General features: G+C 47.7%; 1 protein-coding gene across 2 annotated transcripts in view; it reads left to right on the top strand.

Moving 5' to 3' along the window:
- The window catches only part of zdhhc11 (zinc finger DHHC-type containing 11), a 170,162-nt gene that overhangs the window by 80,203 nt on the left and 62,997 nt on the right, over window positions 1–26,962 (top strand). For both annotated transcript variants that reach the window (XM_038796793.1, XM_038796792.1), the window contains exons 2-4: window positions 11,574–11,795; window positions 23,924–24,102; window positions 26,507–26,608. In XM_038796793.1, coding sequence (XP_038652721.1) covers window positions 11,574–11,795; window positions 23,924–24,102; window positions 26,507–26,608 — 503 coding nt within the window. The remainder of the gene's footprint in view (window positions 1–11,573; window positions 11,796–23,923; window positions 24,103–26,506; window positions 26,609–26,962) is intronic.

Genomic DNA, 26,962 nt, shown 5'->3' with positions numbered 1-26,962 from the left:
ACAGAGATTGACACTTGTAGGTCTCGAACAGCAGAGTTGAATTTGGTCCGCTGCAAGATGGTCACGGGCGTGGGGTTAAAATATTCCTTACCAAATGTTCCTTATCAACGTGACTAACTGGTTGAAGATTTTTGAGTCAGGAGCCTCCGGGATGTAATATTTCTTATCAGGTTGTAGGGTTGAGGCCCACACACTGTCACAAGTATCACCTTCTGCTTGTATTCCCCTGCTATCTTATTCACTGCAAAGAAACGGCCGGCCGTTCGAGTTACTGGCTCCAGTCTTCAGCTTCCTGGTTGAATTATTCTAACTTTCCAATCGTTGGCATCTTCCCTTGTGGGTGCTACTGTCGGAGGTTCCTACTTTTCATCTACCTTTGAAGATTAAAAAAAAAAAATATTTCTTTATTCTCCTCCTTTTTCGCATTTTCTTCCAAATTTACACCCACCAACAATAAACAATAATCAGTAACAAATATGTCAATCCCCATATTGATAACAACGATCCCATCCTCCCGCCAAACCCAAAACATTCGCCCACATGTTCACATAGACAACTGACAAAAAGAATCAGGAATTGCCCATGGCCACTGTTAACACCCATCGCCCCCCCCCCCAACTAATGTTCGATGTTATCCAGTTCTTGAAAGTGCATAATGAATAATGCCCATGAATTGTAGAACCCCTCCATCCTTCCCTTCAGTTTAAACTTAACCTTCTCAAGAGTCAAGAATTCCAACAGACCCCCCCCCCCCCCCCCCCCCCCACCAGGCCAGGGCACAGGGTGGAGAGGCTGCTCTCCATCCCAGCAGGATCCGCCTTCGGGCAATCAACGAGGCGAAGGTTAGAACATCTGCCTCCGCAGCCGTTTCCAAACCTGGCTGGTCCGACACCCCGAATATGGCCTCCCGGGGACCTGGGTCCAGTTTCACGTGCACCAATCCTTCCAGTAATCCTCTACCTTTGGACAGGACCAAAACATATGAACGTGATGCCCCCCCCCCCCCCCCCCCCCCCCCCCAACGCTCACACACATCATCTTCTCCTTCAAAGAATCGGCTCATCCTCTCCCTCGAGAGGGGTGCTCTGTATACCACCTTCAGCTGTATCAGCCCCAACCTCGCACACGAGATGGAGGCATTCACTCTGGAGCACCTCACTGCCTTTGAGGATTTAACCCTTCCCCCTTTAGAGACTGACAATCGAATCATTTGCCTTGTGGCCAATGTAGTGGCTCGAGACAATACACGGGAGACTTCCAGTAACAACTAAAAGGGATTTATTAACAGTAAGAAAATACAACTATATAGCGGCACAGAGCAACACTGGATAGGTGTTGATTCTCCAGCTCCGGGACCCACACTGTCCAGGTCCCTGCTCCCAGGGCATCGCTCTTTCTCTTTATTGGCCGGGTTTCGCGCGCTCCCACCTGATTGGTCCCGAGCTGGTCACATGGTCCACAAAGCCCACCCACTTAAAGGGTCTCGCTACCATGGCCGCGATTCCCCTGAAAAATGCATGTCATTTCGGACTGGAACTGCGGGGTGATTCCTGCCGGGCCGATGATTGTGACCTATATCGTAATTCAGCAACCATTAGTGTGTTTCTTTTAATAAATACTCTTTATTAGTTGATCACAAAATTACTGGTCTATTCCTCCTTGGTTTGCATATGTTTTCCCACAATATACCAAATTGAAAATATACATCCCTAAGAACCGATGTTCCAAGTTACCCTTCTGGGTTTTGGGCCAACCTCTCATTTAACATCAGCAGGGATCGTTACAGCAGCTTGGAGCATGTTCGAACTTGCCATCTGGGAATGACAGAACAAATTGTACATTGAATCCAAGATCTTCGGTTTCAATTTGTTTTCTCTCATGGTTCAGTAAATCCTTTCAAAATTTATTCTTAAAGTAATTATAGAGGTACTAAATCTTCATTATTCAACTGTTGAATAATATTTCTAAGAGTAGCCACATTTGATAATGTCACCATTGGTGATCATGTGACCTTTATAAACTGCAGTAGTATCTGCCACAGTGAGCAGGTAATGAAGCAAGTGTATTGAATCCCAATACGAACACCTTAAATGATCAAGTAGAGATGTGCATGTTCAGTGATCTGTGCTGAGTCTGGATATTCTTCACCGTGTTCTCTCTAATTGAGGAAGTCTGCTGTGACACAGTCCTGTTCTTGATGAAGAAATCCCGTCTCTGGGAGGAATTTGAAACGGTCGTTAAGAAGGCTTTTTGGATCCTTGGGCTTATAAATAGAGGAAGAGAGTCACAGATTACTAAAACAATGAAGTGATGCTACTCCTCCACAAATCATTGATCAGACCACATTTGGAATATTGTGTTCAGTTCTGGGAATCTTATTTAAGGAAGGATGTTAAAGCACTAGAGAGAGCGGAGAGGAGATTTACTTGAATTATACCAGGAATGTGGAATTTTAGATACAAGGAAAGATGAGAGGGCAGCACGGTGGTGTAGTGGTTAGCATTGCTACGTCACGGCGCCGAGGACCCAGATCGCAGTCTATGTGGAGTTTGCACATTCTCCCCGTGTCTGCGTGGGTCCCACCCCCACAACCCAAAAAGATGTGCAGGCTTGGTGGATTGGCCTTGGTACATTGCCCCTTAGTTGAAAAAAGAGAATTGGGTACTCTAAATTTATAAAAATTAAAAAAACAAGGCAAGATGAGAGAAAGTGGGCTTGTACTCCTTAGAGCCGAGAAGATTAAGAAGTGACCTTATTGAGGTGTTCAAAATTCTGAACAATTTTGACAGGGCAAAGAAAGATATTCTGTTTCCACTGGTTGGTAAGTCACTGACTCGGGTGTCACAATTTCAAGATGGTCAGCAAGAGAGCTGGGAGTGAGATGAGGAGAAACCTCTTCACTCAGAGCTGTTGGGATTTTGAATGCGCTGCCGGGGAGAGTGATGGAGGCGGATTCTATAGGATGTTTCAAAAGCGAGTTTATTTGAAAGTGATGAATTTAGAGGGCTGGAACTAGCTAGGTAGCTCTTTCGGGAGCTGGTGCAGACACGATGGGCCGAACAACCTCCTTCTGTGCTGTAAAACTTTATGATTCTATGAAGTGAAAAGATTGATCGGTCAGCTGAAGGCCAGATTAAGCAATAGTTTTGGAAAGATCTAACCCTAACCCGTCTCACCAGACTGGTCAAGGGGAAGTCTCTGACGTCGGTGTGAATCTATGAGAGAGGAGGTGACTGCTGTTCTTTCTGTTATTTTAAAGGGTAAATAAAGACATTGGACCTATAATGTGATGCTACATTTTTCAATACCAGTGATTAGTGTGACAAAGTACAGAAGTATGAGTTTAACTTCAATTTGCCTGAGCCAACTCTCCACTAGATTTCCAATGTACTGATGTCCGGAGGACTAAGCAATCTTACATCCCTGGATGCTCCCGACTCAAAAACCTTCGACCAGTTTGTCAATCTGCCAGCCCTTCTGGAATGTCCTGGAATCTCCAGGACCGTAAAAGATGATTTGCTTGAAACTTGCAACAAGCAACATGTGGGGGGAATAATCATAAGAGGATTTTTCAATCAAGAGGATTTGCCAAGAAACGGAATAAGATGAGGTTAGACAGGTGAAGACGTGGTTGACCTTTAAATGCCTTATTAACTCTGTCATCAGACACACGAGAAACAGTGAGAGATATGCATTAAGATGTCATAGTATTGAAAAATCCTGTAACTGATATGGAAAATACAAGTGTAGTTGGCCGCAGTTTAAGACTTTGTTGATGTTTGTGCCCATTAGAGGGCTTGCATTATAGATATTATTGAATTACAAATGCAATTTGGATAATCGAGTCTGCTTTCTTTCCAATTGCAATAAAAACGCATATGTTTCTGGTGTCTTATGGATTGTGGGGGCAGTTGACATCAAGGGGGTCAGCAGATAAAATCTATCGGAATGCGTCCAACCAGAAGTGTGCCATCCTTATTCTCCGAAAGTAGCTGCTGTGACACTGTTTGGAAAAATTTGTTCTAAGTTCGAAACAGCTATTTACAATAATTTCCAGAGAAGTAGCCAAATGTTTGACAGGTAGTGAGGATGGGTTTGGGTGTGTGTGTTGATGTTGGTTACCGATTAATGTTTGGTATTAGGCTTATTATTTTATTTTAAGTCTGTTAAAGCATCCATAGGCCTGGTTTGATCAATTTTCTGTTGCTACATTATGTGGAAATGTGGTTTGACCCATCCTCATGTCCGGCGTCTTAATCTGAATGGTGCTGTGTGCAAGCTGAAAACAGCAAAGGACGGTGTTCCTGTCATTATGAGGGGAGGAATTAAGAATGGTTATAAGAAAAATGGGAAAGGGAAATTTGCTTATAATAGTCATGGAGGTTTACAGCATGAAAACAGCCCTACACCCATAATTATTTTATAGACCTCTAAGATCACCCCTAAGCCTCCTGCACTCCAGGGAAAAATGTCCCAGTCTATCCAGCCTCTCTATATAACTCAAACCGTCAAGTCCCGGTAGCAGCCTAGTAAATCTTTTCTGAGCACTTTGTAATTTTATGTCTATCATGCGAGTCCTCTAATGGGCACAAACATCAACAAAGTCTTAAACTGCGGCCAACTACACTTGTATTTTCCATATCAGTTACAGGATTTTTCAATACAATGACATCTTAATGTATATCTCTCACTGTTTCTCGTGCGTCTAATTACAGAGTTAATAAGGCATTTATAGGTCCTGTGGTGTGACTTGGGGCAGTGGTAAACCAATGGGTGACCAAAGTTTTACTTCCTAATAGATACTCTGAGTTTGAATCGGTTTGGCTCGATACAGCAGCAACTACATATTCATGGAGGTAGGAACAAGAGGGAGCATTTTACCAACGTGGAACAATTCTCCTGCACATTTGTCTCACTCCTGATAATCCAAAAAGCAGCTCCCAGTTTATTTTTTTTAAAAATGTATCTTATTCCAAACATGTCTAAAAATCAGTAACATATACAAAAATACACTCCACAAACTTACAGTCTACAGTTGTACAATTTTTCCCCTTTTTACCCCCTCCCCACCCACGACGGACAATTCCTCAAACAGCACCATGAACAACCCCTATCTTGTCTCGAAGCCCTCCGCTGACCCCCTCAACTCAAATTTAACCTTTTCCCACCAGAAAAAAATCGTACAAGTCCCCCAGCCAGACCGTCACTTGCAGCGAATTATCAGACCTCCAATTTATAAATAATTAAATAAATAATCTTCATTATTGTCACAAGTAGGCTTACATTAACACTGCAATGCAGTTACTGTGAAAAGTCCCTAGTTGCCACACTCTGCCGCCTGTTTGGGTACACTGAGGTACAATTTAGAATGATCAATTCACCTAACAACACGTCTTTCCTTGTGGGAGGAATCCGGAGCACCCGGAGGAAACGCACGCAGATAGCAGGAGAACGTGCAGACTGCTCAGTGTCCCAAGCCAGGAATCGAACCGTGGACCCTGGAGCTGTGAAGCAACTGTGCTAACTGCTGTGCTACCGTGTCGCCAATAGCAAGATCGTTCGCCGGGCAATCAGAGAGGCGAAGGCCACATCATCAGCCCCCTTCCCCTCCGGCTGCTCCGGCACTTCTGATACCCCAATGATCGCCACCATTGGGTCCGGCCTGACCTCCACCCCCACAATCTTAGATAATGACCCAAACACAGCTGCCCAGTAACTTTCCAGTTTCTCGCAACCCCAGAACATATGTTCATGGTTCGCTGGCCCCTGCCCACACTTGCACTCATCGGCCATCCCCTGGAAGAATCCACTCATCCTCGCCCGGGTCATATGTACCCTGTGTACCACCTTGAACTGAATCAAGCTCATCCTCTTGCAGGAGGAGGTGGTGCACAGGGTACATATGATCCGGGCGAGTGGGTTCTTCCAGGGGGTGGCCGATGAGTGCAAGAAGTCTGGGCAGCGGTGGTAGAGGTGGGAACCCTCACAACATTTGAGAACTATTTAAATAAGCACTTGAAATGCCATAGCACACAAGGCTATGGGTCAAGTTCAGGAAAATGGAATTAGAGTAGATAGGTGCTTGATGACCCATGTAAATGCTGTACAACTCTATGACTCTTTACTCCAACATAAGACTCCATTGAATCTCCCCTGGATGTCCAGCTTTGGCAAGCAGAGCTCCCAGCCTGTAAGGGTGAGATAATGTTTCACTAAATTCCAGGGCAGCCAGTGCTGAGAAACTCCTTTCCATCCATTCAGTCAGAAGCATTGTTTGAAAAAGGTTGTCGCAATCCCACTCCCTGACTCCGTGTTTCAAAACGTGTCTCCTGAATTCAGCAAAGAAATAACTTAATTTCGTCCGGGTACCTCACGAACGTCTGATTTCCTGAACACCAGGCCTGTGATTGTTTTCTACATGTCCTGACTCTTAATGCCATAGCACTGATTAAATTAAGTCAGCTGCCAGCTGACCCACTCAGTCATTGCAGACTTCCTCCTTCAGGCAGAAGCGTGCCGCCGCCATTTTGGATTGCCTGCCAAAAAGTGGGAAGATCCATTCTTCGGCAGTGAACAGCGATGTCATTGGATTGGATTTTGTTTATTGCCACGTGTACCAATGTACAGTGAAAAGTATTTTTCTGCAAGCAGCTCAACAGATCATTAAGTACATTAAAGAAAAGGAAATAAAAGAAAATACACAATAGGGCAACACAAGGTACACAATGTAACTACATAAACATCGGCATCGGGTGAAGCATACAGGGGTGTAGTGTTAATGAGGTTAGTCCATAAGAGGGTCGTTTAGGAGTCTGGTAACAGCGGGGAAGAAGCTGTTTTTGAGTCTGTTCATGCGTGTTCTCAAACTTGTATCTCCTGCCCGATGGAAGAAGTGGAAGCTTATCTTGGAAGCGTACCATCTCTTTTATGTCCACCTTCAAAATGGACCACAATTCCACACTTTCAGATCCACTGTGATTCACTCATGGCCCAGACCAGTCACAGAAGTTACCCCTTTGGAGGAAAAGATTTTTAAGATATAGCATCTCTGCAGGTCTTAAATAAAAATCAGAAGCAGAACAAGTCAATACACCTGTTTGCTCAATTGGGCCAATTGCAGATGACATCACTGCACGGCAAGCTATTGATAATATATCTTGCAAATTTGATAGCGCTTAAAATGATTCAATAATTATTTCCACCTGAGATCAATAAAATATGGGGAGCACCAAACTTAATAATAGAGTCCAACTGCCTGAGGAACCTGTCAATTCCTTAATAACCAATCACTGCAGGCTGGCAGAATGATATGAATATGGCAATTTAAAGTCTGAACTCGTCAAAAACAGAATTGTGTGGGCGTAGAAGATTATTCATTCTCTGTGACCTTCTACAAGCTAAAGATGATCTTACCCTCGACAAGGAAATCCAGCTGGTTAGACTGCCTGAGCTGTGGGAATAACACAGGACCATCCTAAGGGGAGAGAGTATTTACTTGAGCAGAAACCAACCCCATGTCCACAATTTCGGGTCACAGAAACGGGGGCATCATGCAAGTCAGGGAAAGCAACCTCTGAACCACCCAGCAGAGTGACCTTGCAGCATGGTAGCAGTGTGGATTCCGGCTTGGGTCACTGTCTGTGCGGAGTCTGCACATCCTCCCCGTGTGTGCGTGGGTTTCCTCCGGGTGCTCCGGTTTCCTCCCACTGTCCAAAGATATGCAGGTTAGGTGGACTGGCCATGATAAAGTGCCCCTAGTGTTGGGTGGGGTTACTGGGTTATGGGGATAGGGTGGAGGTGTTGACCTTGGGTAAGGTGCTCTTTCCAAGAGCCAGTGCAGACTCGATGGACCGAATGGCCTCCTTCTGCACTGTAAATTCTATGATGATGATTGCCAGCACTGCGATGCGAGGCACCTTCAACAGGAAAGATCAGTGTCTTGCGAGCACTGCCCAATGTTACACTGCAACCAAGAGCCGGTGCAGACTCGATGGGCTGAATGGCCTCCTTCTGCACTGTAAATTCTATGATTCTATGATAAACTGTGGAAGTCAAAACCTCAACGCGGCATAGATAGCCAAAAGGCAATCCATGAGGTCAGGGTGGCAAACCCAGAAGACACTCGAGCCTTTCTTAGGTGAGATCAAAGAATGCCGTTCTTATTTTGGAATAGCTGTAATTTTGTCGCTTGCCCACATGTTATTCGGGTGAGCTCGGGGGTGGATGCGAAGGTGGTGGGGTGTGCATCTGCCCTACGTAATGTGACAGCCCCCCCCAATGCTCCCCAATGAAAACACAAGCCTGGGTGGGAGCTCATAAAATGCAGTCCCAAGTTTTCTATATTACAACAGTGAAAATGAGCCTTCTTTAGCTATAAAGCACTTTTGAGCATCGTGACGTCATGATAAACGCATGCAGACACACATTTTAAAACCTATCACTTTGGCCAAGATTGTGATCTCTGTAGTTTGGTTTCACTTCAGCATAGGAAATTATAGGATTTTTGTTTTATTATTATTTAATGCTGAAACGTTCAATTGACTTGTTTCTGCATGCATGTTACTACAAGTTTGTGCTTTGATGGATTGGGGGGGGGGGGGGGGGGGGGGGGGTTTGCGAAGGAGTTTTGAATGTTAGTGTCCATGGCCCAAAGAATTCTTAATCACGCTCTGCCCCAAGGTTCTGCTACTCCAGATCCAATCAGTGTTTAATAAGTTACATTCTCTGATGGTTTTTCTTTATAACCCCTCACGTCAGTAACTTGATTCCTCTGACTCTTGTTTACCTTCGTGTTTTGGCCAGACTACCTCACTTATATTGAAAAAAAACAAAGCAGCAGGGTCCCTTGACTGCTGATAGAGTTAGTAGCTGTCATGATCTAGGCTAGGTAATGTCAACTTTAACAACCTCTCTGTGGGTTGGGAGGAAAATAAAGGGGAAAATAAAGTGGTTATCAACAAGTCAAGAGTCAGGGCGAGAAGGAAATGTCCTGTGAATCAAAAATGGTGCCAGCAGTGTGAAAGGAAATTCAGTGGTGAAGGCGGTGCTTAGTTTCAATGCAAATTGTAGTCAGGCGCCTGCTATTATTTTGGAGATGGTCTGATTTGCATGCGACAAATTCTAACCATGATTAATTATAATGACTCTGTCGGATCATAGAATCCCTATAGTGCAGAAGGAAGCCGTTCGGCCCATCGAGTCTGCAGCTACTTCCCGAAAGAGCACCCCCACCTAGCAAAACGCCGCAGGAGGTGTGGAAAATTTCTCCCAATGCCTATTTTCACCTCCGTAATGTCCGTCCACTCTGTTCCAGCCTCAGCTGATCTGCTGTTAAAACCCTCATGTGCTTCTTTTTGCATTCAGACTTGTTTCTTACCTCTGACCGGCCTCTCGCATCATATCCTTGTAAATTTGAGGCCATCCAAAATTCTGCTACCTGTATCCATACCTGCACTATGTTCCATTAGCTCATCCTCCTGTGCTTCACAAGAGCATCATATTATTATTATTATTATAGGGCAAGATTTGACATTGAATAACAAAAAGATAAATTTTGGCCAGGATTCCGAAGACAATGCCCCTGCTGTTCTTTGTCTCGTGTCATCTGAGTCTTTACTTCCAGAAAAGGCGATTCCCTCTGATATTGGAATTTTCACCCGGGCGCCATTGTTTGAACTAAAAGCTGACGAGCAGAGTACGGTACTGTTACTAGGTTAAGTGAATGGGCAAAGATTTGGCAAATGGAGTAAAATGTGGGACTATGTGTGGTGAACGTATTGTACTAACCATTCACCATGTATTACACTATCATGCTGTTGCTCATGTGGGCTCCACCTATGAACCATTGTACAATATTACACAGATTAAAGCCACTGTTCACTTCAACTCTCTGTCTCGCGTGAATTGATGGTCGCATCAATTTAATCGACTAGAACAGTGCCTGCCTGCGACTGCTCTGTTAGTGAGGGCCGCCTACAGGGCAGCTGCTCTTTATACCTCCCCTCAAGGGGCGGAGTCCACAAGGGCACCAACATGATACATCCTGTGTAATATCGTACAGTGGTCCATAGGTGGAGCCCACATGGGCAACAGCGTGATACAGTGTAATACATGGTCAATGGTTAGTACAATACGTTCACCACACTGTGAAATGGTCCCTTTTGGCAGGAAGAATAAAGAAAAAGCATGTTATCTAAATGCTGAGAGATTGCAGACCTCTGAGATTCAGAGGGATCTATGTGTCCGAATGCGTGAATCACAAAAGGCAAGTATGCAGGCCCGGCAATATACTTAGGGAAGCCAATAGAATGTTATCATTTATTGCGAGGAGAATTGAACACAAAAGTAATGAAGTTATGCTTCAGTTGAACAGGACACCAGTGAGACCACATCTGGAGTCTGTGTACAGTATTGGTCACTTGACTAAAGGAACAATGTAAATGCGTTTTAAGCAGTTTAGAGGAGGTTTACTCGACTAATACCAAGAATAGGCTGGATGTCGTATGAGGCAAGTTTGGATAGGTTATGCTTGTAGTCACTGGACTTCAGAGAGTAAAAGGCAACATAGTTTAAATCTTAAGATCCTTAGGGGTTATTGACAGGGTGGGTGTGGAGAGGATGTTTCCTCTTGTGGGAGAATCCCTAACTCGGGTCATTGTTTACAAATAAGGAGTCACTCATTTAAGACATAAATGAGATTTAAAAACATTTCACAGGGTCATGAATCTTTGGAACTCTCTTCCTGGAAAGGTGTGGAAGCAGAGGGCGGGATTCTTTGGCTGCGCCCGCCGGCGACTGGAAATTCCCGCCCGAGGTCAACAGACTGTGACATGGTCCCCACCCTGTCCTTGGTGATCTTGCGGCGGGCACGGCTGAAGAATCCAGCCCAGTGTCTTTGAATATTTTTAAGGCAGAGCTTAATAGATTCTTGACTAACAAGGAGGTGAGAAGGTTATCAAGGGTAGGCAAGAATGAAAGGATGAGGTTACAACCAGATCAGCCATGATCTTATTGAATGTAGGAGCAGGCTCAAAAGGCCAAGTGGTCTACTCCTCCTTCTAATTCATATATTTGTATGTTTTTTCGTACTTGACCAACAATTCAGAGAACATTAGTTCAAATCTCAATGGCCGTTTGAGGATTTGAATTTTGTTTGGAAATATAAGGAAATATATATTTGGAAAAAAAAACCTGCTGGTAAAAGTAACCAAGATACTGTTTGTCGTAAAACACAAATGGTTCACTTGGGGACTGGTCTGCCCTGCACGTGACCCCAGCCCCACAGAAATGTGGTCCCCACAATGAAGTGGCCTACTCCGTTGTATGACACCAATACAAAGTTTACAGAGTAGACTGCAGTAGGTCAAGAAGAAGGCCCATATCGCCACCAGTTTTATAGGGAAATTAGCGAGGGGCAGTAAATGCTGGGCCTTGACACTCACTTCCCAACAATGAATAGAAACTGAATTTGTAAGAAATAAAAGATTTTACACTCTGGAAGAAAGTGGGGGGGGGGGGGGGGGGGAAGAAGAGGAGAAGTACTAATTTGATCTCATTTTCTTCTTTTCCTGCAGATGAATTGTTTTGACCGAAGACTACGAAAAACTGGACCTGAACGGGAGGACAGCAGAAACGATCTAGTTACTTCTCCAACACGTTCAAGAGTCAATGGCTGGACTTTACCTCTACATTCCTTCCAGTTAATTGCCTTTGTGCTTTATTTCTACCTGGCCGTTGTCGCCTTTGGGATTTACATACCAATGTTGCCATATTCTTGGAAATATGCTGGTTATGCTGTATCCTTTACAAAATATAACTGGGTCACCTCATGTTAAATAGTTAGAAGTTGCTGTGTACTGCGTGATGCATATGTTTATTGGACTGGGACATGAAATTAATTTGATGATTTTTCTCGCTGTCAAATAATTAGAGGATATATAACGAGCAACTAGATTAAGTTATAATAACAACAGAAAATGCTCGGTAAACTCAGCAAGTCCGGCATCACCTGTGAAGAGAGAAACCGTTTTAAAAATATATATTTTTATTCCAAACCAGGAAAAACAAACAAAAGACACACGATCTCTCCAAAAACTTATCACAATCCACACAGTGTGACATATATTCCCCCCCCCCCCCCTCTCTTCTAGTAGCTCCGACAGTACGAGAATTGCCCCCGGCTGACACGGTGCCATCTTCACCCTCACCATCTCTGACAGTGCTACAGAAATGGGGCTCCAGAAACCCACTAATCTCAGAGCCAATATTTGTGGACTTGATTCGCCGGTCCCCCTCCACATCTCTCACACTTGTCCTTTACCTCTGGGAAGAACCCGCTCATAAGGGTCCGCGTCATGTGAGCCCTATGCACCCCTTTAAACTGTACCGGGCTCATTTTAGCACAAGATGGTTGTCGCATTCAGCCGGGGCATAATTTCACTCCAAACCACCCCCTCCCCCATTCCGTTCCCAGCTCTTCCTCCCCTTTCACTTTATCTCCTGAATTGATGCCTTCTCAGTGTCCAGCAACTACCCATAAATGTCCACAATTCTCCCATCTCCTAAGTCATCCTGCGTTAATAACCTATCCAGCAAGGTATATTCCAGCAATTGAGGGAACTATGGTAACTCCTTACTTACAAAGTCCCGCACCTATATATGCCTAATATATAGGTATACTTATATATACCATTCTCCCCTGACTGTCTAAACCTCCATGGTTCCAACACCCCCCCCCCCCCCCCCCCCCCAACAATCTGATCCATGAAAACCCCCAACCCCTTTGCCGTTCCTGAACTGGCCAGCAACTTTGGGCTCCATCCGAGTTGAAATCAGACCCCTTCCCATTATTAATTGGTGCGAATCTAGGTCCGGGATGGTCGCACCTTCCCAATTGGGTGCATAGACGTTTACCAACACAACCGTCGTAACTTCCAAAACCCCGTTCACCATCGCGTTTCAACCCCCTGTGCCCTGCACCTCACTGGCCACAAACGTCATTCTTTTATTAAACAGGATTGCAACCCCTCTCGACTTGGAATCCAAATGTGACCTATCCCTTCCTCAACCTCACCTGATCCTTCACCCGCCGGTGCATCTCCTGCAGAAAAACGACCTCCATCCGTAAACTTTTCAGGTGTGCAAACACCCGCGATCATTTCACCGGGCCATTCTACCCCTGCACATTCTCAGTCACTATGTCACTGTTCTCAGCGGAGACCTTTGACCCCCACCCCTCTATTTGAGCCTGCCATCCCAATCCATCACAAAACTATCCCTGCCCCCAATCCACTTTCTTTTCCTGGTATATTCAAAATGGCAGCGCACCCCTCTCTCCCCTACCTCTATCCAACCAGCCTTCATCACCGGCGCACTCCCCTGTCCCACCCCATCCCCCAATTTCCACCTCCCCCAGATTTGCTGACTGCCGCAGACCATCCCCCACTCTGCTTCCTTTCAACAGTATTCATGCTAGAGTAGCAACGGAGAATTCCTCCTCCAGAACCCTCTCTTTCCCCCACCACCACTGACCAGGGAAAGACACACACAACTCAGAACCAGCCCCCATCGGCCATAATAAAATGCCAAGTAGGCAAACATGCAAAAACAACAAACCCCATTGCATACATTATACAAACATCAAAAACCAAAAACATTTCCACCAATATCTCTCCTCTAAACCGTGCTCCTTAGTAAAGTAATTTGCCTCCTCAGGCATCTTGAAATATTGTTCCTGGCCTCTAAAAATCACCCAAAGTTTTGGCCAGTAGAACACCCCAAATTGGACCTTGTGTTGACAAAGCACCGCTTTGGCATGGTTAAAACCCACCCACAGTTTGGCCGGGTCAGCCCCAATGCCTTGACATATTCGGATCTCCTGACCATCCCAATTGCAGTCTTACGTCACCCTCACCCATCTCAGAATCTACTCCTACTCCTCCTGGAATTTATGTATTTGAACTATCACCGCCAGAGCGGCTCCTCGGCTCTCGCCTCTACCTTAGTGATCGGTGTGCCCGGTTCATCTCTGGGGCCCTCTCGCAGACCCCCTCAACCACCAGCTTCGCACACTTCTTTGAAAAATAGGCATTGGCTCTTGCTCCCTCCACCCCCTCTGGCAGATCCATGATTCGTAAATTCTGCCGCTCGCATATCAGGCCGTGCACCAATCTGACTTATTGTTCTTTCAATAATGCTGGCCTTGCCAGCGATGCCCACATCCCAAGAGCCAAACAAAAAAGAATCCCACAAAGCTGAGCCAACCCACTAATAGAACACTATTTCCCGTTTGCTCGTACAAATAGGGCATCTTGTGGCCTGTACTAGCAAACCACTTTGTTGTACTTTTTTGTACTTTTTAAAAGTTCTTTCATCGGATGTGAACGTCACTGACGTTCAGCATTTGTAGACACTCCCTAATGGACCTTGAGAGGGTGGTGGTGAGCGGCAACCTACGTGGTGTAGATACACCCACAGCACTGTGTTAGCAAGGGAATTCCAAAAATTTGATCCATTGACAGTGAAGGAACAGCGATATCATTCCAAGTCAGGACGGTGTGTGCATTGGATGGGAACTTCCGGGTGGCAGTGCCTGTTCAACTTGAATCCAATTCATGGTCTCCACAAGAGCGACCTACCATCCAGGCATTACGCCTGACCTCGCGTTCACCTTAGCCAAAAGGCCGAGAAGCGATTGCAGTGCCTTTTCTATTTGGTAAACAGTGCTGCCACTGTACGCCAGTGGTGGAGGGAGTGAACGTTTAAGTTGGGGGAAGGGGTGTCAATCAAGCAGGCTGCTTTGTCCTGGATGATGCTGAGCAGATTGAGTGTTGTTGGAACCGTTGAGGAATAAACTGGGAAATAACGATATGAGTTTCAACTGGCCTACTTGTGACACTAATAAAGATTATTATTATTCGGCATTCCTGAAAAATCTCAGCCCAATTGAACTTGATTTCTTTAAGCCGATCAAAGGCTTGGTCCTTCACCCGTTACTATTGTCACTGGAAGCTGGGTAGACTCTTGTCCATAGCTTACAGGCACCATTGTGGTGACTTATATTTTTATTGCTTCTCATGTATAAGTCTTCAACTTGGCAGAAGTGCTCTTCAAGTTCAGTGGTTGGATTCCCTCTCTTAGGTACTGAAATGTATGCTCGCCCACTTCTCCGTGCCCACTTCCATCCGAAGAGGCCTCCCATTTACCCAAAGCATAATAGGCTCTGTCTTGCCTGTTGTTAGATTAAACAGAAAATGAATACCACAATCATGGTTGCTAAGCTCTTCCATATTGTATACTTTGAACATCTTTGTTGATCAATTCATTGGCAGTCTTGACTTAGCTCTGCATGGCTTTGTCAAGTGCCCTCAACCTCCGAAAATGACATGATGCAGGAGTGTGGTTATCTTTACATCGGGAACATTCCCCTTTAAGCATTACTGACTGATGACCTTTTGGTTTTGCTGTTGGCTGAAATTGTTTCCCACTTTGTGGTTGCTTCAGCAGTTTTGGTGCCACAGCATGGCTGTGAAAGGCCTCCCAACTTGTTGCACTTTGTAAGTCATTAACTTTAAAAAATAATTCAGTCAGACCATTTGTTTCCTGCCCTGGGGATCGGTGATCGGTGACATTTTGTTCTGCAGTTCTTGTTCTCCTTTTTCAGTACTTTCCATGGCCAGCGCTACCTCCATTGCTCATTTAATATTTATGTCAACCTCTGCAAGCAATCTGCATTGAACAGCACCATTGTAGTATTGTTGTTCATGCCAGACTAACCTATCCCTTAACATATCCATTAGGCTGGCTCCAAAATCACAATACTCCAATAATTGCTTCAGTTTAGTGATGTAAGTCGCAATCGATTTGCCTCGGGCTCTTACCCTCAAGTTAAATTTGCATCACTGGAGGATGTTTGATTGTCAAGGTTGCAATTGAGCCTTCTCTAAATCCACAAGCTCACTGAATGATTTGGAGCTGGGCGTGCTTAGGGGATGTAAGACTGCGAATAAGGTCTGAGTTCCATAAACACTTTCGGAGAATTGCTTTGTGTTTGCCTCCTCCCCTATTTCATTTGCTTGGCAGTAATACCCAAGGCACTCGACGTATTGTGCCCAGTCCTCCATGGAGGAGTCAAATGGGTCTATTCATCCAAAGAGAGGCATTCTGATGAGTACGTTTTCTTTAGACTTCAATTAAAACAGGATAGTCAAAGGTGTTGGGCCAGAGGCAGACGCAGGATAATTTATCCTCATCGCCAGATGTAAAAATGCACTTTCACAAACTTCATTAATTAACACACAAAGGATTTATTAATAAGAATTGTACAGCAGCCACATGGCTGAGCTCGCTCCCAAAATGCCACTGCCCAGGAACCTTTCTCACCGTGGGGTGATTCTGCACTCTGTCCCGATTGGTTGTACAGGCCAGGTGACCCTTACTCTGCTGTGCTGCCCAAAAAGGGACAATCACTACAGCGACCAGCTGGCAAAAGAGCCTGTAAGTAATTGTAGACCTCCGGGCCGTGATGATGGCGCATTGGCAGTCACTAGTTAGCATGAGAATTCCCATATCCTCAGAACCCTATGTTCTGAATTTGGCATGAAAGGATTCATAAGTTATCTCTGTTTCCCAAAAGAGTTCAACTGAGTAGGTTATGAGCGCAGACACGGAGACATTGTCCAGATCCTCCAGCACAACCAGTCTCTAACCTACATTTCCTGTGGAAAGTACAATTTAAGATATAAATAATGATTGTTAATCTGGCCCCTGGACACACACAAGGTTCTTCCAAAACTGCCTTGCTGTTAGAACCCAGTCAGAGTTACACTTTCATGGTGAAAAAGGCTGCGTGGAAAGTTATTGATTTAATAGAAGATTGATGTCTTGCCACTAAGGTTAAACTAAATGTATACCACTACACATTTTTCACTGACATAGCCAAAGATAAAAGCACATACAAGGCCAAGCTGCATGGCTGTGAAAGGCCTCCCAACTCGTTGCACTTTGTAAGTCATTAACTATGTAAAAAGACATTCAACCAGACCATTCGTAACCATTTCATAAAATTCTGTAACACAGGAGAGCATTTTGAAATAAGAGCGAGGCCATTAGGCGTAAGCTTCCATGCAAAAGGTAGTGGCAATCTGAAATGTTCTTTCTCCAAAATGCTGGGGACCAATAGAATCTTTCAAAAATGAGAAGGATAGATTTTCGGTTAATTGAAGATATCAAAGGATATTTATTGAATGGTGTTCAGGTACAGGTCAGCCATGACTTAATTAAATAGTGAAGTAGGGCCAATGGACTGAATGGGGTGCTCCTGTTCCCAGGTGACCCTCTGGGGGTCACGACAGCGCGAAACGGCCGCAAGCACGATCGATTCAGGCCCCGAAAAGGGGCCAGCAGCGGGGCCGCGAGAAACGCAGTGGGCGTGGCGCCAGAACAGCGGCGTTATTGCGCAACGCCCGGCTGATGCCGGGCTGTGTCATTTAAAGTGCACGATCCGCGTACAGGACCCGACCAATGGAGATGGCTGAGCCCTGCCGTGCCGCTCTCAGGTTCCGGGACAGTGATCTCCAGATGCTGCTGGACGTAGTTGAAGAGCCGCGAGAAACATCTGGAACATACCTCTTCATTCACCTGAGGAAGGAGCAGTGCTCTGAAAGCTGGTGTTTGAAACAAACCTGTTGGACTTTAACCTGGTGTTGTAAGACTTCTTACTGTGCTCACCCCAGTCCAACGCCGGCATCTCTACATCATACCCACAACATCCACCATCGGAGATACACTCACCTCAGTTGGGCACATAAGTGATGAGGCTTTGGGGCTGGTGTGCACCACACAGCCGAACCGGTGCAGCAGGTGGAGGTAGGAGCAGCCGGGGGGCTGGACGGTCGGAGGGCAGCCCAGGCCCAGCACCCAACTGCCGCCCAGACAGTTCCCGGGTTCCAGGACTTACCAGACCCACTCACAGACCAGATGCATTTGGAAACCCAGGGAGTGGACAACGGGATGACGGCCGCCTTCCAGCATCTGCAGACGCAGTTGGAATAGTCCGTCCACGTCCAGGAGCAGGGAATGGTGCCGGTCATGGCTGCCACCCAGGCTAACACCGCACGGGTGGCGTCCATGGTGGAGGCAATGGGGGCAATGATTTCAGCCATGGGTCAGGTTCTGCAACGTGGGGCTTGATGTGCATGCGTCATCTGTGGCCTAGGACAGGACTGCCCTCTCATGGGCAGCCATGCACCAGAGCCAACTGGACATTGCCGCCGCGCTCCGTGGTCTGGCCCAGTCTCAGCAGGCCATGGCCCTGTCCCAACAGGCCATCGCTGAGATCATCGTCGGCCTTGCCCATGTGCTGGATGGCATCGCAGAATCCCAGCGGGAGGTTGCGCAGTTCCTGTCAGGGATTGTGCACCCCCTGAGCTCCATCACTGGGAATGTTCAGACCCTGGTCGATTCCACAGCGGGCCTCCAGCACTGGCAGCGCCAGGTGTCGGTGGTGCCATGGCACATGTCTCCACATGCATCACCATCCCTTGGTGAGGCCTGGGGGCTACCGGGCTCTCCGAGGGAAAAGGAGGTGAAAAATTGGAAGAGAAAATCGCTTATTGTTACGAGTTACTGTGAAAAAACGCCACATTCCGGTGCCTGTTCGGGGAGGCTGGTACGGGAATCGAACCGTGCTGGTGCTGGCCTGCATGGTCTGCTTTAAAAGACAGTGAATTAGCCCACTGTGCTAAACCAGCCCCATCCCGGTGACTCCAGCAAGGGAGGTCCTGGAACCCTCAGACTCCCCCCGTTCCATCCCTGGTGCATCTGGTGAGCAGCGGGCAGACCAGGATGGCACCAGGCCATCCAGCATGCCCGCCGAGCAGCCTGGCCCATCCAAGCCGGGTCGCCCCAGGAAACGTGCGCCGATGGGGAGCCACGTCGCAAGGCAGGAGTCTCAGCAGTCCGCGTCCACTCCTGCTGTACCGTCTGGGGAAACACCATGAAGTAGTGGTAGGGCCGAAAGGCCAAGAAGTTAGACATGTAGTAAGTTGGCACGGGTGCAGGGCACAGCTTAGTTGTAGGGCTAGGGCACTTGTATGTGAATGTCACGATTAAAATCACTGTTATTCCAAACCTAGATGCCTCTGTGCTATGTCCGGTGCCTGAGGGGTCGTGAGGGGGACCGAGTGACGCTGGGGGTCGAAGTCCTCCACAACGGTGAGGCCGGGTGTGTGTTTCTTCCCCCCCCCCCCCCCCCCCAGCCCCTCAGCACACCAACGCCAGCTGCCCCACATGGCCATGTGGTGGATTGTCCGTGACACATACAGGTGGAAGGTTCAGATATGGCCATGAGTCAGACATTGTCTAGCGATCCGGAGCTCACAGCTCATCACTGAGCGGGTTGTCATCATTCAACATGACACTGATCACACCCCCGCTGACACAAGCAACTGTGTTAAAACATTCCCGATGTGCCGCAGGTGTACGGTGCTGTGAAAGTGGTGGTGTGGGTGGTAGGGTTGTGCGATGGGGCGGGAAGTGGGGGGTGCTGGGTGGTGCGGTTGTGATCGATCCGTGGTGCAAGTGCCTTGCTCAGCGATGCCCTCTAGTTAGTGAAACGTGAGGCGATCAATGCCTCGCGTGCTCGCTCTCCTAGCCGCTGTTGTTGTGCAGCCTCCCGGCCATATCCCTCCCTCAGGTCATGTCTGTGCCCCCCCCCCCCCCCCCCCCCCCCCCCTCCCCATCCTCCTCCTCCTCCTCGTGTGCAGAGGTGTCGCCCTCATCGGGCTCACCCTGTGCATTCTCCTCCAGGACATCGCCCCTCTGTTGGGCAATGTTGTGCAACACACAGCAGGCCACAACTATGCACCTGACCCTGTCGGGGTGGTACTGCAGGGCCCCTCCTGAGCGGTCCAGGCACTGGAATCTCATCTTCACGAGGCCAAAGCACCTCTCCACAACATCCTGGTTGCTGCATGGGACTCATTATAGCGGGTCTCCGCATTGGTCTGTGGCCTCCGTATAGGCGTCATCAGCCACGACTGCAACGAGTAACCCCTGTCGCCCAGCAACCAGCCCCTCAGCCGGGGGTGGGTGGTGGGGCGGGGCCTCGAAAATAGCGGGGATGAATGAATGCGCCAGTATGAAAGCATCATGCACGCTGCCAGGGTATCGGGCGCACACGTGCATTATCTTCATGCGATGGTCGCAGAACACCTGAATGTTCTTCGAGTAGTTCCCCTTCCTGTTCAGGAAAACGTCCCTGTCATCCAAGGGTGGACGCACGCCGACATGCACCCCATGAATCACCCCCTGGACCATTGGCATCCCGGCCACGGAGGCGAATCCCGCTGCCTGGTCAGCCTGGTGTGCGCGGTCCTCCGGAAAGTTTATGTATCTGTCGGTGATGTCATACAGGGCGTCGGTAACGGCCCGGATGCACCGCTGCACCGATGCCTGCGAGATTCCAGACAAATCCCCGCTCGGTGCCTGGAAGTACCCCGTGGCGAAGAAATTGAGAGCAACCGTGACCTTGACGGTCACCGGGTTAGCATGTCCTCTCCCCGTTCCACATGGTGCCAGGTGCGCCATGATGTGGCATATATGTGCCACGGTCTCCCGACTCAATCGGAGTCGTCTCCTGCATGCCGTATCCGGAAGGTCCTGGAACGACATACGGTCCTGGTACACTTAAGGCTGCATGGGGCGCCTCTGAAGCCTTGGCGCCATGACCTCCTCCCCCTGCGCCCCATCAGGTTCCGAATCCTCGTCCTCCGCATGCCCGACGATGTGGTGGTCATTGTCACCCTCCGCCTCCTCATGCACCTGTCGGGCGGGGGAGGGCCTGCAGCGTGAGCGGCTGGCACGGGGCCCTCTGCAGTCAGTTCCTCAGCTGCAGCCGCCGTTACAGCAGCTGCTCTGAGCTGCCTGCGTTGGCGGCTCCAAATGGCTACCAGCAGGGCAGCCGCTCCAGCCACGGCAGCAAACATAGCTGCTGGTGCGCAAACATGACAAACTACACGAAGAGGGGAGTTGGGAAGGAGAGACAACAACATGTTTAACGATGGCACTTTGACACCTTGACCGCCAGGGCCCATGGGATACATGGGTTCCCCGGCTGCCTTGTACCGCTGCAGACACACACGCAACCTTCGCCCTGCCCACAGTATCCTTCCACCGCGCACTCAACCCCGTCCCTCCTCATTGCGGCACCACTGGCCTCAGCCAATCACCATGACCTGCACTTGGAAGCTGGTCTTCACCACTGTCCTGCCATGGCAGGCCGGCTTAACTGGTAACCTTGCCCGCCCTCCCTCTTCCCCCCCCCCCCCCCAATAGCATGGCGGCATCATTACCCCCACCCCCTCCTTCCTCCACCCCCTCCTCCTTCCCCCACCCCCTCCTCCTTTCCCCACCCCCTGGTCCGTTTCCCACCCCTTCCTCCAGCCCCCGCTCCTTCTCCCCCCCCCCCCCCCCCCCCCCTCGCCGAGCATGGCGGCATCCTTCTCCGAGAACCCTCCCACTGACCCCCAGCACCGGCTGTGGACGCCACCTCCTGCTGCTTACGGTGAGTCTGGCCACTCACTCCCTTTCTCCGCATCGTCAGCCAGCACGACTGGCTGACTAATTTATTTACCAGGGGTGAACAGCGACGGCGTGACCTGGGTTCACGCCTTCGGCACTTTGGCCCATCCGGGCTGCTGAATAGTGGGGGCCTCCGCAGAATCGCCCTACTTAGTACCTCGGGCGATTCTCCAGCAGGCGCGGCGCCGACCTCATTGAAGCCGTTCTCGCCGTTTGGGAGAATGGCGTGACGGCGTCGGACCGGCGCCACCGGAAAAAATGGCGTGAACGCCGATTGTCCCATACGGTGTGGCATGGGAGAATCCTGCCCCAGATATAACTGTGCTGATCATCTTTGGGATAATACCTTGAGACCTTTTATGCCCACTTAAAGAGGGCAAGTGGGGCCACAGTTTAATGGTGTCATCTGAAAGACATCAACTCCTTCAGTTCCAAATTGGGGTGTCAGTCAAAGCTTGTGCTCAAATCCGTTGAGTGGGAGTTTGGCTCAGTGGTATAAGTGTTACCACTAGCAACAGCTGATACTTGACATTGTTGTCAATGGGTTCCAGTAGACTAACCAACTAAGAGTTAAGGCATAAAACATATGCACAATATAGGACAGATCTGTCTTCTGGTTGAATAAATAGGCTTTTGGATCTCCATTGTCTCCCAGTGAAAATGTTTACTGTGGAGTTAATAATAGTGAGATTGAAGGAGAAAATCTTCGTAGCAACCAGTGATATACAAAGTTTCAGATGCCGCATCCTCAACCACTCACCAAGGGGTTTTACGCAAGAAGAAATGATTTGCGAGCCAAGTATCTACTTCCTGAACTTCTGTAAATCTTGCAACACAAACACAGTTTACCTCAGTGTATGAAAGTGCCACTGTTCTTTATCAGATGGCAACAAGGGGGTCACGGTAACCTTAGGGACCAATGGAAAATAAAGTGATTGAAAGCAAATTACTGTGGATGCTGGAATCTGAAACAAAAACAGAAAATACTGGACGATCACAGCAGGTCTGATCGCATATGTGGAGAGAGAAGGGAGCTAACGTCGAGTCTGGATGACTCTTTGTCAAAATAAAGTGCTATTTTATTCAAGCTCGAATTTTTAGCACCTATCCTGACCTCAGGAGATCTCAAAACATTTCAAAGCACTTTTGAAGTGTAGTCACTATTGTATTATAGGCAGCGTTGGAGCCAATTTCCGCACTGCAAGGCCCCACAAACAACAACGTGATAAAGATCAGATCATCTGTTTTAGTGACGTTGATTGAAAGATAATTGCTGGTCAGCACACCAGAGATAATCTCCTGCCCTTCTTCAAAAATAATGCCACAGATCAGAGAAAGCAGGCAACACCCTGCTTTAACATTGCACCGAAAACAGTACCTCTGGTAGTGCAGCACTCCCTCGGCACTGTACTAAAGTGTTTAGATTTCTGCACCCAAGTGTCTGGATTGGGGCTTGAATCCATACACGTCTGGCTCTGTGCAACCCACTGACTGACCTAAAACAACACTGCAATATATTGGCAACAACAGACAAGTTGTGCGTTATTTCATTCAAGGGATGTGGACTTTTCCGGCTGGGCCAGCATTTATTGCCAATCTCTAATTGCTCTTGAGAAGGTGGTGATGAGCTGCCTCCTGAACCATTGCAGTCCATGTGGTGTAGGTGCACCCACACCTCTGTTAGGGAGGATGTTGCCTTATTTTGACCCAGTGACAGTGAAGGAGCGCCAATATATTTCCACGTCAGGATGGTGAGTGACTTGGAGGGAACTCCAGGTGGTGGGGTTCCCAGGTATCTGCTGCCCTTCTCTTTCTAGATGGTAGTGGTCTTGGGTTTGGAAGGTGCCGCCTACGGAGCCTTGGTGAGTTCCTGCAGTGCACGTTGTAGATGACACACACGGCTGCCAATGTGCGTCAGTGATGGAGGGAGTGAATGTTTGTGGATGAGGTGCCAATTAGGCGGGCTGCTTTGCCTTGTGTTCACATGGTGTTTGCTGGACTAAGGTCTGAATTATCTTGTGGAAAAGATGCAGTTGGTTTTGTATCATGTATGAATGTCAGACAGGAAAACACCAACTGGCCTGCCTCGCCTATCCAGTACAGTTGTGATGTTTTCTATTTTGAAATCAAGGAGGACAGAAGGGCGAAGTCCATTGCCATTAGCATGGGATTGCATTGAATTTCCAGCCATATTACCTCATTTCCCTTCAAATGGTGAACCAATTGTTCAATGGTCTTCATTACTGTGTACAATCCTGAACTAAATGTCTGAGTAATGGTAACGTGTTTTTAATTTCCTTCACTTCCTAAGTCTAGTTTGGTCCTTTAACACCAATGGATTCAGATAATTGGCCTATTGTTTCTGTATCATTTCATTGTCCATCTGGTTGCTGTCTCCATTGACCCAGCAGTCAAAAGTGTGCGTACCAGAAAAAACTACAACACTCCCATGCCAACACTTGATCGAGCCAAGCATCCCCATGTCATTCAGAACCAGCACTGCTACCTGTGTGAAGTGGACGTGTATGTATCAGACCGGTTAAACAGTATAAAGGGTTCATGAGCTGATGCGCTCTATTCCAAATGGGTCTTGCCACTTTTTATCACTGAATAACAAAAGAGGCAGGGATTATTCCCCCATAGCGAATCAAACTGAGAGTTGGCAATTGCTCAGGTGCTTTGTATGATCCCCAGTGAGCCATATAGACCAATCTGATTGGTCCGCAACTCTGTGGTCCTAGCAGTGCCTGGATCAAGTAGTGGCCACTGTTGGGATTACAGTCGGTCTTCGAAGGTGAAGACCTGATGGAGCCTGGGGCATTTGACAGGCCTGGCTGGCAGCCCTGAGGAAGGGGTTGGAGGAATGGGGGGGGGGGGGGGGGGGGTGTTGGGGGGCTGGGTTTGAGAGGCCAGGATGTTGACCGGGGTTTCCATCATGTGGGGGGGGGGGGGGGGGGGGACTGGGTTTGAGGGGCCACAGGGTTGAGGGAGGTTTCCATCTTGTATGGGTTGACTTTGATGGGCACAGGTGACCCTTTGCCTTCTCCCCCCCCCCCCCCCCCCCCCCCCCACCCTCCCCAAAAGAAGGTAGCCCTGCACTTCTTGGCCATCAACAGCAACAGTCACCTTGCTCCATCTTCCCCTGCTGTGGGTAAAATAGTGGCAGAAACAGAATGAGGGTCTCAACAGGCCAAAGGGAGGGTGGGCTGCCTGAACCTTTTTCTGCCCATGGTAAATGGGCGGCAGGAACCTGGTGAGAAGGCTACCCATTTCATTTTATCAGCCACCCCCACCCCTCCATGCCTTCAAATACACCAATGGGCGGAAGGGGTGTAACATCCAGCCCAACTGAGCCTGTTAATTCTAATGAATCCACAGCCAAGCCTGAGTCTGAATGGAACAACGGCCATATACCGTCACTTTCCAGCATGGATCACTGGGCAGTGATTGAGAGTTAAAAGCCCCGTGATTCTTTTTTTGTGTTGCTCCTTTCGAAGACTGGAAGTGCTGCGCTACCAGTGATGAGTCAGTTATAAGTGTAACTGAAAACCTGTTAAAAGGTGACAGGAGCCCAATGCTTTGTAATTAATCGAGTTTCCGAGATTGACACCCAGTCAGTGCATTACATAAAGAAAGTCGAGGTTGAGATGAGGCCATTCAGCCCCTCGGGTTTTATCCTATTAGGCTGCAACTCCTAAAGTTCCATAACTTGTAACATTTTGCAGCACGTTCTGGTCCATTTTACCCATTGCTGGGTCTCAAATAGAGTTGACCACATTGTTTGCTCTCTTTTAAATTTAAATACTCATGCTCTTGCCTTTCAAAAGCTATTTATAGACGCAGTTTCCACTTCTAGCATGGCATGTCCAACCTGTCCTCTTATAAATTTCTCCTCACCTTTTATCCTTTTGATGATCGTTTTAAACTTCTCCCCTCTTGTTCTTTTTTTTTCGGTTTCAATGTTTTATTATAGACTGGTTCACGTTTTCGAAACAGAATCGTTGGATTTTTCCTCCTGTATGTTTTAGTTTGGCATCTTCACGGTCCATGCTGCCAGCTGAGGGCATTAGATTGAGGTACCCAAACTGACGGGAATGAGATCCTGCCGTTTTCTACGTTTCTCTGCGTTGTTGATGCATGTGCACCATGTCGCCCGCTTCGTCAATATGGCAAGAAAGAGAAATTGAGTTGATTGAATTTAAATTCCACAAGTTGCTAAGGTGGGATTTGAACCCAGGTACCCCGGTGGGCCTCTGGATGATTAGCCCAGTGATATTTCCACCACACTATCATCTCCGTCACTCCATTGCATTGCTCTAGGTTTGTGGATTACCACTTCAGGGAACTATTCATTAGGCCACAAGTACTGACTCATAGAATTTCCAGTGCAGAAGGAGGCCATTCGGCCCATCGAGTCTGCACCGGCTCTTGGAAAGAGCATCCCACGTAAGCCCCACGCCTCCACCCTATCCCCGTAATCCACATAGTTAGTCCTTCTTTATCTCTAACCCTTTGTAACCATTAAAATCCCCTACCAGGTGCGCTTTTAACCTTGTTTGTTCTAATTGGAAGAGCCCAGTTTCTGATTGCCACATGGAAAATCCATTTGCGTCGATCCAGTTTGAAACCTCCAGTTCCTAATTTACTCCAAGATCCATTTGTAATTAGGCAGATTGCACAATGCAACTGGCAAATCCAACCCCCCCCCCCTCCCCCCCCCCCCCCCCCCCCCCCGCATTATAACCTATGCTTTTGCCTTTAAAAGCCCCATCAAGCAGTTTATGCCAAACTTTCATCGCTTTGTACGATGGTGTTCTTCCTAATTACTGTTCCAATAGAAAGCAAGCAATGGTTTCACCCATTGACAAAAGGATATTCTGAACGGCCATGTGCTGAATGAATCTTTCGTTTTTCTTTCTGTTTCCAGGGAAGCCAAAGCCAAGCACTGCAGCACTTGTAACAAATGCGTTTCTGAATTCGATCATCATTGCAAATGGCTGAACAACTGTGTCGGAGGACGGAACTACTGGTCAGTGATCTGGCATCTAGGAATTTACTTCCATAGCTTCAGAGTTTTTTTTGAAAAGTGGTTAATTAACTAGTTGAAGGAGTCAGTAGATGATTAAACACTTAGATGTTCATCAGCTGGGTTTATGCGGTAGGGTAACTGTTGCTACTCACTATCATTTTACTCCTCTTAAAAACTGACACCAACTGCTGGAGTTTGTATGTATGCAGTTAAAAACAGTAATCCCGAACTGCTGACAGTGAGTTTATACTTATCCATAGCGTTATAATCTGACCGGCAGCCAAGGGATCTGCAACCTTGGAGTCCCTGTGGCCTTACCCAAGTGCAATTTCCCTGGATGAAGGGGTGGAGCTA

This window comes from Scyliorhinus canicula, chromosome 5 (assembly GCF_902713615.1).
Source record: "Scyliorhinus canicula chromosome 5, sScyCan1.1, whole genome shotgun sequence".
Classification (NCBI taxonomy): Eukaryota; Metazoa; Chordata; class Chondrichthyes; order Carcharhiniformes; family Scyliorhinidae; genus Scyliorhinus; species Scyliorhinus canicula.
The sequence above is the reverse complement of the archived record's forward strand: the minus strand, read 5'-3'. Positions and strand labels throughout refer to the sequence as shown.